Source organism: Helianthus annuus, chromosome 16 (genome assembly GCF_002127325.2).
Source record: "Helianthus annuus cultivar XRQ/B chromosome 16, HanXRQr2.0-SUNRISE, whole genome shotgun sequence".
NCBI classification, from domain to species: domain Eukaryota; kingdom Viridiplantae; phylum Streptophyta; class Magnoliopsida; order Asterales; family Asteraceae; genus Helianthus; species Helianthus annuus.
In genome coordinates this window covers 134,984,438-134,995,401 of record NC_035448.2, presented here as the reverse complement: position 1 = coordinate 134,995,401, position 10,964 = coordinate 134,984,438, and the positions used below count along the sequence as shown (strand labels likewise).

Here is a 10,964-nt window from a genome sequence, read left to right as displayed (position 1 = left end):
TATTTAACTAGTTTAAGAACCCGCGAGGTTCGCGGGTGGACTAAAACACAAATGAATAACTTTAATTTATTGAAGTAATCGTTTGAATTAAATAAACGTTCAAGTAATAATCGATTAGTAAACTACAATTAGAAAAATAATGTAATATCTCGAGATACATGATGAGGCAAATTTGTGTAATATTGTGTTTATGGAAGATAATAATGTTATTATGATCTTTTTTGAACATTTACACGGAATGTAAGATCGTTTGATGAATGAGTACATGGAGATCACAAGTCACGAAATACTTCTTTGTAAACTACATTTGTGGTTTTATTAGTAGGTTTGTCGTCATTGTCCAAAATCAGAAGTTTAACTCCTTGTCTGGTTTTAACTCTTGATAAAGCAACATACAGCTGACCATGGGTGAAAACTGGTTGCTTCAGATAAAGACCAACTCTAGACAGTGATTGTCCCTGACTCTTGTTAATAGTCATTGCGAAACAAACAGCCAACGGGAATTGTCTCATTTGAAACTCAAAAGGAATTTTTTTATCAGAAGGTATCAAACTAATCCTTGGTATATAAGTGCGTGTGCCTATGTTCCCTCCGGATATTATCTCGGCTTCTATTACACGGTTATACATTTTTTTGACCTGTAGTCGTGTACCATTACAAAGCCCATTTTGTTGGTCAATGTTACGTAATAGCATCACCGGCACGCCTACTTTTAGTGCTAGCCTATGATTAGGTAAGCCGGATACTTTAAGACCGTTAAGCACATCAGGAGAGTATAGTTTTTGTTGTGTAGCGTTTGGATCTTCAGACTGACAAAGACTGTCTGAACTAAGATACTCTCGTTCTTCTCCTGGGAATAGTGACAACAACCGATCATTAATTTCATGCACAACCTCGTTCTTAGGTGCAAGTATAGCCCTCTCACTGAAATAATTCTGATTGTTGAAGTTTTCGAGAATTGAAGGATACACAAAATCAATTAAAGTTGAAATTGGATCCGATGTATCAGTGATTAGAAGGTCGCTTGGTATTTCAATTGACGCTTCTCCATCATTTGGACCACCAACATTTCCCTCACCTATATCCAAAAGCCATTTGGCAAATTGTCTTATTTCTTCAGCGTCCGATGCTGAACTTCCAACTGTTAACCTCATGTTTTTTGTTAATCTCAGCAACTTACATGTATTCCACAGATAAGACGAACTTATTGAGGCATTGACAATTTCTTGTCTTCCACCATTTGGAACAACAGGAAGGATCTGTCTAAAATCGCCTCCTAAGACAACAACCTTCCCTCCAAAGCGGATGTTTGATCTGTTTGAAGTTTCGATATTGAAAATGTCGTTCATTGTTCTATCCAACGCTTCGAATGCATGCTTGTGGACCATAGGCGCTTCATCCCATATAATCAAGTTTGTTTCGTGTAGTAGTCTAGCAACATCTCCATTCGGTTTTATATGACACACTGAATCCTCAGTAAGATTCAATGGAATACGAAACCTGGAATGCGCGGTCCTGCCACCAGACAATAACAACGACGCGATGCCACTTGAAGCAACGTTTAATACAATTTGACCTTTTGATCTGATTGCCGCAGATAATGTCTTCCATAAGAACGTCTTGCCGGTCCCGCCATAGCCATACACAAAAAAAACCCCACCTTTGTTACCCTCAACTGCGTTGATTATTTGTTGGAAAACTGACCGTTGCTCCTCAGTTAGCAAATTAAGTTGATTATTAAATTCAGCTTGAAGATTCGTTTGGTCGTAGATACGCTCCTCGTTAATCAAACGATTGTCTGAATCAGACATAGACGCAGTATCTGGGTACGGCATTGTCTCAAATCTCTTGAGTGATGAGTTGTTTCTGGCTAAGAATTTTTCAACTTCACTCAAAACATAGTTTTTAAGTTGGTGATCTGGAATTGATAAATCTGTAAAAAATTGGAAAAAAAAAATATATTATCAAGATATGAAATCAAAAAATATTTAATGAACCAAACCATTTAGCATAAATGAAACATAAAACCATGTTTTCTTTAAATGAAAATTGTATTTTTTTTTATAACGCAACCAAAAACAAAAAAAAAAAGTGGATAATAACTACATTTTACGTAAAACAATTACCTGTAAGACGATGATATTTCCTAAGTCTGTATATAAAGTCATCTGTCATGTATCTCCATGTGCTTTCCCATACAACCTCAGGTCTGGACAACGTATTTGTTAATAGCAAAGTAGCAAATAAATTACGAAGATACGAAGGGGATCCTGTTTCGTTTGCTTCTTTGATTGCCTCAATATATTCTGCGTCATCGTCCAAAAGGCCGAGTGCATAACATGCATCTCTAAATGTATCATATACCTTACCATCAACTGTTTTAATATCATCAAAAGACCTTGGTCCTTTCACTTTGTTAAGAAGAATTCTTAAATAATATGCTTCCCCAAGAGATGGACTTACAGCGTGAATTCTCCCAATTGACTTATGTGTTTTTCTAGGTTCCCAACAACGTTTATCAAGCTTCCATACATACCAACTTGGAAACTGAACATATGTAAGTGTACGGGCCAATGTGTCATTCGGATCTTTGTTACGTTCCATCCAGGAAAGAAACATTGAAGCTTTGACAGATGGTTTGTTAAGCACTTGATTAATATCCTCGTCGGGACCAAAAACAACAGGTTGTTTTCCGGGAAGATGGAATGGCAGCCTCATAACAGATGGAGTCCTGTAATGCACATCGTATGCGAAGATCCTCCAAGATGCCTCACAAGCCGATATATACCTACAATCATAGTATTCTTTGACCTCGTCTTGTTGTAGTTCTTCGTTATTACTATCATGTTGGACAACTGCAACGGTTGCTTTATCAGGGCCTTTATTTATATATTTAAACAAATATTTAATTGATCCGGCTTGATTGCACCACTCAACATTTATATGTGCCTGGTACCGTTTCAAAAGTTTTTTGTTGTATGACACAACACTTCGGTTGTCTAAGTCGATTCCATTTTTCACTACAGAAACACCATTATCTCTTCTTTTGTATATTGGGAATCCATTTGAATCCAGTGTAGTATGATCTTGAAATTTCTTTGGAAAACCCTTGGAACACTTATTGTCAACCATACATGGACAACTTAAATTAGCGTTACCACATGGACCATGAATCATATAGTCTTTCACAAGTGCATATAATTCTGCATCTTCATCTTCATTAGGGATTTCTGCAGTTATAAATGGATCAACATGGTCTACCGTTGGAAGCTTGGATTCATTTTCTAAGAATAAGCATAGGTGGGCATGAGGCAATCCTCTCTTTTGAAACTCAATTGTGTAAACAACTGAAAACCAAAATAAACCATTAGTAGATTTAAATATTATAAAATCAATATAATAAATAATTTGATAAATTACCTGCTGCAACTTTTCCAAATAGATGGCGTTCTTTAAAATCTTTGCAAATTGAATCCAACTTTATTTTAAATAATCTGGTCAGTATGTCGGGCCTATCTTCAGGTTTAAGATTTGTGTCTCTAAGAAACCTTTTTACCTCAGGCCACTTTGGATTGCACGTGATGGTTATAAAAAAATCCGGATAACCAAACCACTTACAGATAGCCATGGCATCTAAATAATTTTGCATCATATATCTCGCGCCACCGGTAAACGAAGAGGGCAAAAATATTCGTTTTCCAACGTTAGATATGTCTTGCTGGCCCTTATTTCTTAATTCACATAGACTTTCATAGCTATCTGACCTTAGATTCTTTTGTTGAAGTCGTATGTATTTAAGCCTTTCGCTCTCAATCATAGTATACGCATCAACCAAGAATTGTTGAAAGAGTCTCCTTGAATTTAGAATCAATGAAAACTGATTAATTCTGTCTTGCAAACGATATGCAAAGAACTCTCTCATCGTACAATTTGGACGTTTCTTATTGATTACGTCTACGACACCACGATGAGGGATGTCAATTCTATAACCATCATCACCATAAGGAAACAAAATAGGATATTGAAGTGCAAGGTATGAAGGATGCAATTCACTAATTCGTTTCAAAGCACCTGTCCGCGTTTCAATAACTATATCTCTATTGTTGATTGTGTTGGCAATATCCCCAACAATTAGAGCAGCAACTTCACCACATGTTGGTAAATTATATGTTCGTCCATCCTTTTCTCTAATACCAATTAGACGAAGCTTCAGATTAAGCTCAGGGTTTTCATGAAAACGGTCCCTAACCATCCTATAAGCTTTTACCAACTGATTTTCTGAATCTAAAAGACATTTTATATGTTCAATCAGTTTATTATCAAGTTCAGCACCACTCGAGGAGGATGAATCCTTTGAACGACTGGTTAAAAAAAAGAGGAGTGTTACAAAACGTAAACATTAACTAAAATACTAATGGAGAGAACTGTGATTGGAAAAAATGTTTAGTTGGTTATAAGTACCTAAATACGGATTGTCTGTTGGAAAGTTCGTTTTCAGTATCGAAAATGTAGAGCTGGCAAAATTTAGGTTGATCTCCGTCTTCCGGAAGCAGGCTTCCAGTGCTGTGGTAGTTCTCTCCACTAATTCTGTAGCAGAATGGTCCATTACCTCTGTTAACAGTGGGATCAACCTTACCACCCATTGACGTGAAAGCAAACATTGAGTTATACCGTCGAATATTATTCAAAAAATGTTTGCTTTCTTTATCCTTATACATAAAAAGTTTCTTATAACTTGGAACAGCATCTTTGTAATCTGGTAGTTCTACTTTGCCGTAACCACAACATAAGAAATAGCATATTCTTCCTTTCTCTTTTCTTCCCCTTCCTTTTTCAGCATCCCATAATTTAGCATTGCATACTTCACAAGTAATACATTGGTCACCATGATCGATGTAATCTGTAAAGTTAGTTGAAGTAAAAAAGAATATTACTTTAAGAAGGAGGTGTTTGTATAAAAATAATATATACTATTTAGTTAATTTAATAAGTAAATTAATTTTTATTATACCTGTTGAAAGTCCTTTGTAGATTGCTTCATCTGTAGTTTCCTCTGTCGTCAAGTCAATCATTGGTATAGGAGATGTAACTCGCGATTTACTTATTAACTTACGTTTTCCTGGCGACATCCTCTGTAAAGAAGAACTTTCGAGAATAGTAGATGTGTTGCCAGAATTTGTGATGTTTGAAGATAGAGAAAAACGACGAATGTTTATTGGTGTAGTCATGTTGTTTGTAAGACAGCTAACAGTACCTAAATAACATAATATACTCCAACTTATTAACTTTTTAAAACATATAAACTGTATTTGAAACTAAATCCGGATTATTAAGAAAATATAATATTTACGTGTAGGTAACACCGACGATGTAGGAGTAGCATTGTGCGTGTTGGAAGACATCAATCTTAAATTAGTAGAAGATGATAAAGTATTGGAAGGGTGTAATTTTCGTCGATGAAGACTTGTAGATCTTTTACTGTCTAAATATAACTTCCTTAACCTCCGTCTCTCTTTGCAGTCATTTTGAAGAAGTCTCGGGCCAATAACTGTAGTTTTATAATAAACAATATTTAATTCACATATAAACATTATCCACTAAAGAAATTAATTTTTTGTTAATAATATCGTACTTCAAACATTTATTTAAATTTTTACCTCCATATCCAATGGACGCCTCTGTTGTAACATTGACCATGTCATGTTGAATGGATGAAGAAGCAGCGGTAGATGCTATAACATGTATAGATTGTGAAGTACCTATTTGCGTTCCATAACGTTTACCATCGATGTATAATTTTCTAACTTTACGCCTCTCCTTACTCTCATCTTGAGTAAGTTTAGGGATGAAAACTTGCAGACAATCATTGAATAGAAAACACATATAAGGTACATGAAATATAATGATAGGAATAAAATTTAAAATGTGGATAATCTGAATATAAAAAGTTAAATAATACCGTTTGAAATGTTGGACAATGGTGTTCGTTGCTGGACATCTGGGATAATAGTAAATACAGTATTTTAAAAACAATACATGTGTATACATACAATTTGATGTATAATTTCAAATAAAGTATTCAAAAATAGGAAACTGTATAGTGTAACATAGGAGTAACATAAAGGAAGTTGTATTGATACGTTTATTTCATTCCGGCAATGAAAATGGTTTGGAAGTTCTTAAATTACATATTTATTAGTAACATTTATAATGTATAGTGAATCAGTATATTTATAAAAAATTTCGTTGTTGCATATTATTTTTAAAAAAATATGTTATATTTATTAGTTTTTTTTTAAAGTTCAAACGGTTTTATGTTTAAAATTTTATTACATTAAGTAATCTATTAGTTTTATAGACATAGATTTATTAGTATATAAAAGTAATGATGTAATTGTCAAATCCCAAATCAGATATTTTGTAGGTAACAATGATTATCTCTTTCCCTATTGTGTTCCCTACATATCACAACACTTTCCATTCCATAGAAATACAAAGCTTAACAGTCGATCGGCAGTCACCTACTCATCGTCGGAAAGAGAAAGCAACAAAAGGTACGATTCAAACTAATGTTTCTCACATAACCTAGAGGTTTACTTCAATCAGTGTTAGGGATTTGCAATATATATTTGACGATTTTTCATAATCCGATTTGTTCTTTTATATTCAACATATAGATTTTACCGGCAAAATCTTCCTAGTTTCATCAAGTTATATAGATTTCCGTTTTGGCTGAGCGAAAATATATGCTTTCTCATCTTAATCTGCCGTTATTGTTTCAGTATTTGGTTTCTTTTTGTTTGTTTTATCGGTTAGGTCAATTTAGGGTTCCGATTTAATATTGATTGTCGTTTGGGCATTATTATTATTATTCACTGATTCTTTTCTGAACATCTATTATTGTTTGTTTTTGTTTTTATTGTGAAGATCATTGTTCTTATGTATATAAGTTTGGAATAAGTGTTAGACACAAATGTTTTTAAATTTGGGGGTTTCTAAAAAATAGATATGTTATATGATAATCAACATCTAATCTTTACTGTTATAAATGTATGTAGTCAATGGCGGGTTCCTCAACTGAAAGAAAGAAACACAACAAAGAAACGGAAGTCATAATGCTAACAGATTCGGAGTCAGACGAATCTTTCACTTCCGAAGAGTTCGACTGGGACGCACCAGAACCAAATCTCATTTTCATGCCCTCCTCCTGTACACGTTTTGTAAGTATTTATATTGATGATTTGTGTAGTAACTTTACTGTTGTTGTTATATGGTGTCCTTATTGCATTTATCATTACCGTATGTGTACTTGTTTGGCAATTCTTAGCGGATACCAGTAAAAGTTGCAAGAGCCATGGGAATTGATCAATGCGGAAAGGTGACCATTGAAAACATGCGTGGTGTGGAAACAAATCTGAAGGTTACGGGTGAACCAAAAAGAGCAAAAAAGAAAAATCGGTTTAGCGTATTGGGGTGGCCAGCATGGGTTCGTGAAAACAACATCAAGATGGGTTATCTTTGCGTTTTAGAGTGGTATGCGGACATGCCGACACTCTTTGTTAGGGATATAATCGAAGAATAATGGGGTTAGTAACTTAGATCAAAACCGTTCAACCATTGTATATGGTAATTTTGTCTAACTAACGGTTTTGGAAATAAGTATATAGGTGTGTAGGACTGGTTTTTTAGGAAGTTGTAAACTGTTTTGTTGATGTTAGCTGTTGGAAAATAACTTGATACCATTTTGGCCTATGTTATATGTTTAAATATTGTGGTAAATGTATCCTGTTGGAATGCTACTTTAAATATAATGTTCCTCTATCTAGTACAACATCAATATTTGATATTATCAAGTTGTTAGAGACAAAAGGTTTTGCTATTTAAATATTTACGACGCAATCGTGGTCACATTATCTTCATCAATGCATGTAAGTTTAAAACTATTAGTTGATGGTACGTTCCTTTCATAATAATAATTAATTTTCAAGTATTACCTGAAGATACATTCCTCAAATCGTTAGAATGTATTTGTAGAGACCGATTTTTCCGAGAATCCAAAAAGATTTTTCGTTGTCTTCGCCTCTCTTTGGCTTCCTTATTCGTATCAGGATTGGGAACTAATAAGAATATTAATATTACATTTTAGAAATAATGAATATAAAGGAAACTACTATACCAACATATTAAAAGGATTATGCATATATGAGTGAATAAATGTATACCATTAGTTATGTTTGAAAATGGAATCCTTGACATGCAAGCTGCAACGTAAAAAATAAAAGCATACAAAAAATAGTATACGTACATTGTTTGAGCCATGTATCTACCTAATAATCAGTAAAGTTAAATATATTCAAAATGCTACCCCTTGAATTGTTTGTATTGCAAGGTTGATTGACGAAAGACGAAGACTCAATCTTTGACCTTTTCGATGTGAGTATAGCTGTAAATAGGTTCATAAAAAATTAACCAACTTGATCGCGGAATTGATACTTTATTTTGATAAATCAATGAAATGGCACTTACGGCTTCCAATATTCTCTTTCTGTACATCTTTTAATGAAGAAGACATTCTTTCATTTTTTGATCTTTTTGACATCAGCGGAAATGTGAATCAGGTTAGCGCAATAAGAAGAAGAAGAAGATACAATTGTAAACTGTATAAGCCTGAAGTAAACCAACAAACTATAGGGTTAAATAGAACACGAAATAGTAGTTTTCGTTCAATATAAATAGTGGTTTACATAATTATGGAATCATTTTAATACGAAATCAAGTTTAATTGCAAAAAAATGTCTTGATTTATGTTTGATTACTCATTCCAAATTTAAAATTACCTATAGTTTGAACTTTCCAAGAATACTTTTTGTATTTTTGGAATGTTTTTAATTACAATAATCAATTACAGTATAGGAGATTATATCATAAATACTATACGAAATTATGAAATCAATTGTCAATTGAAACTTTGACAATTGACCCCTAACTAATATATTTAAGAGTATAGCATTGTGGAATATTGTTATACATTTCTAGTTATAGAATTATAGAACCAAACTTAAAGTTAAACACTAAACATATACACAAAAGTAAGTTAACATAGCAAAGTCGACAACAGAAATAAGTGCATACGGTTACATGTTCAAAGGATAGTTAACATAACATAGACCCAACAGTTGTTGTAAAGAGAGTTAATGAAAATTCGTTGCACGATGGCTTAGACATGTCGGACATTTTTTAAGATAACGGTTTTCTTTGAATTCACATAAGTGAAATCAAGCATGTCGCCGTCATTCAAGTTATTCTCGGCCATAAAGACAGGCCAGTCGATGACTGAATAGCGTAGAGCTTTTCCGTTCCGTTCCGGTTTGACTTCGTAAGTAGTAACTTGGCCCTGCATGTTTTCAATGTTCAAAGTATGAAGCTTCTTTGTAAAGCCAGCGCGCTTTGAAACCCCGACCGGAAGACGCTGCACGTAAAAATTTTTATTTACCAGTTTACATCTTAGTTTTCCAATACTAAGGAAAAAAAATGTAAATGTAAATATTTATTTATCAAAGATCTTACCAGCCTGTATTCTCCTTTACGGGTAAAGTTCAAAACTTCGGGATCTTCAGGAATAGTGTTTTGTGCGCAACTGTCTCCATCTACACGCTTCTTATACTTCGAACTACCAACCGAGTCTATGTTTTCCTTTGCCTTTATGATTGAAAAAAATGATATCTTTAAAACGGATGCATATGGTTGTTAACAGACCTTATTTTTTCCTTTGCCTTTAGGAAGTGAAAAAACAATATCTTGAAAACAACACCATATTGTCGTTAACGACATAATATTACTTGTATGAATATATAAACTTACATCTTCCGTGTGAGATTGAGATCCTTCAGATATAAAGGCCTTGGAAGTACATTGAACTTCATGTTGTTTAACCTTACTTGTATTTCCACTTCCCTCAATGGTGATAGTATCTTTTTGCGGAATACAACTATCCTGTTACAAAGCAACATTTTAAACTTTTAAATATAATGTACATTTGTCGATGTTACACCAAATAGCATATATATATTATGTATAAACATACATTTATAAAAAAATACGATTACCTGGGGGACATTTGGTTCTTCATGTGAAAAAAAGAAACCATATTCTTTACGTAAGGCCTAAAAAAGACATATGCAATATAATAACTCCATTAAAACCAATAATCACAAATGTGTTTATAGTTAATATTACTTTACCTCATCTACTGTCTGAACAAACTGATCACGAGATATTTCTATAACCTCGTCATCGGAATGGTCTGCCATTATTAACACAACCACCAACTGAACTGAAAATATAGTTAAGTGTTAATGAGCATTACAAATATTATTAAATATACATATAGATTAATCTTAATCAAAATTCTAGACAAATGAATATTTACATTGAATGATGCAGTTTTGGAATCCATATACTACAAAATTATAGATATTTTTAGAAATAAAACCGTTTCAAACAATGTAACAGCAATATAAAAAAAAACATGACATAAAAGATCTAAGATATAAGATTTAAAATAAAGAAACTGAATACTACCTACAGGATAAAAAATAATGACATAAAATATCCAACTCATAGGTTAAAGATTGTTTCCAGAAAACATTTATTACGCTTTAAACATGTAGTTTCTGGCATTTGTTGAAATATAAAGTTAAACAAACTCTTTACAATTAACAGTCAAACCATACAGTCTGGGAATGAAACAATAATTTAAGGCTTTTCGTGATAAACATACATCAAAACTGAAAGATAAACTAAAAAAAAACATTCATTTAGATAAGGTCTTTTTATAATCTTCAAGATCAATATGAATACATGCAAACATTTAAAATAATCATCGGTTAAAAATTGTAAAAATAAATCAAATAACAAAGAACAAAAACTATTCATTAACAGCATATCCTTGTATAAGGTTCAAG

The 10,964-nt window shown here is 33.0% G+C and overlaps 2 protein-coding genes across 2 annotated transcripts; both read right to left on the bottom strand.

The window, feature by feature from the left end:
- Window positions 1-272: 272 nt before the first annotated feature.
- Window positions 273-5,883, bottom strand: LOC110923782. Its single transcript, XM_035985508.1, has 7 exons — window positions 5,658-5,883; window positions 5,351-5,548; window positions 5,012-5,254; window positions 4,462-4,900; window positions 3,421-4,361; window positions 2,127-3,347; window positions 273-1,933 (listed from the first exon to the last, which is right to left on the bottom strand). Exons 1-7 carry the CDS (start codon window positions 5,881-5,883, stop codon window positions 273-275), a joined length of 4,929 nt encoding a protein of 1,642 aa, XP_035841401.1.
- A 3,256-nt stretch (window positions 5,884-9,139) lies between these two features.
- On the bottom strand, window positions 9,140-10,328 carry LOC110926724. Its single transcript, XM_022170428.2, has 5 exons — window positions 10,242-10,328; window positions 10,107-10,163; window positions 9,862-9,993; window positions 9,568-9,699; window positions 9,140-9,469 (listed from the first exon to the last, which is right to left on the bottom strand). Exons 1-5 carry the CDS (start codon window positions 10,308-10,310, stop codon window positions 9,218-9,220), a joined length of 642 nt encoding a protein of 213 aa, XP_022026120.2. The 5' UTR covers window positions 10,311-10,328; the 3' UTR covers window positions 9,140-9,217.
- Between the last annotated feature and the right edge of the window lie 636 nt (window positions 10,329-10,964).

What these genes read in the sequence shown, in the direction of transcription:
- LOC110926724 (XM_022170428.2), bottom strand. Translation starts at nt 10,310, where the DNA reads ATGGCAGACCATTCCGATGACGAGGTTATAGAAATATCTCGTGATCAG. An exon ending in AAGAACCAAATGTCCCCCAG is followed by an intron (nt 9,994 to 10,106) that starts GTAATCGTATTT and finishes GCTTTGTAACAG; the next exon opens with GATAGTTGTATTCCGCAAAA. An exon ending in GTAAAGGAGAATACAGGCTG is followed by an intron (nt 9,470 to 9,567) that starts GTAAGATCTTTG and finishes TTTTACGTGCAG; the next exon opens with CGTCTTCCGGTCGGGGTTTC.
- LOC110923782 (XM_035985508.1), bottom strand. Translation starts at nt 5,883, where the DNA reads ATGTGTTTTCTATTCAATGATTGTCTGCAAGTTTTCATCCCTAAACTT. An exon ending in CTACAAAGGACTTTCAACAG is followed by an intron (nt 4,901 to 5,011) that starts GTATAATAAAAA and finishes CTAACTTTACAG; the next exon opens with ATTACATCGATCATGGTGAC. An exon ending in GAAATATCATCGTCTTACAG is followed by an intron (nt 1,934 to 2,126) that starts GTAATTGTTTTA and finishes AATTTTTTACAG; the next exon opens with ATTTATCAATTCCAGATCAC.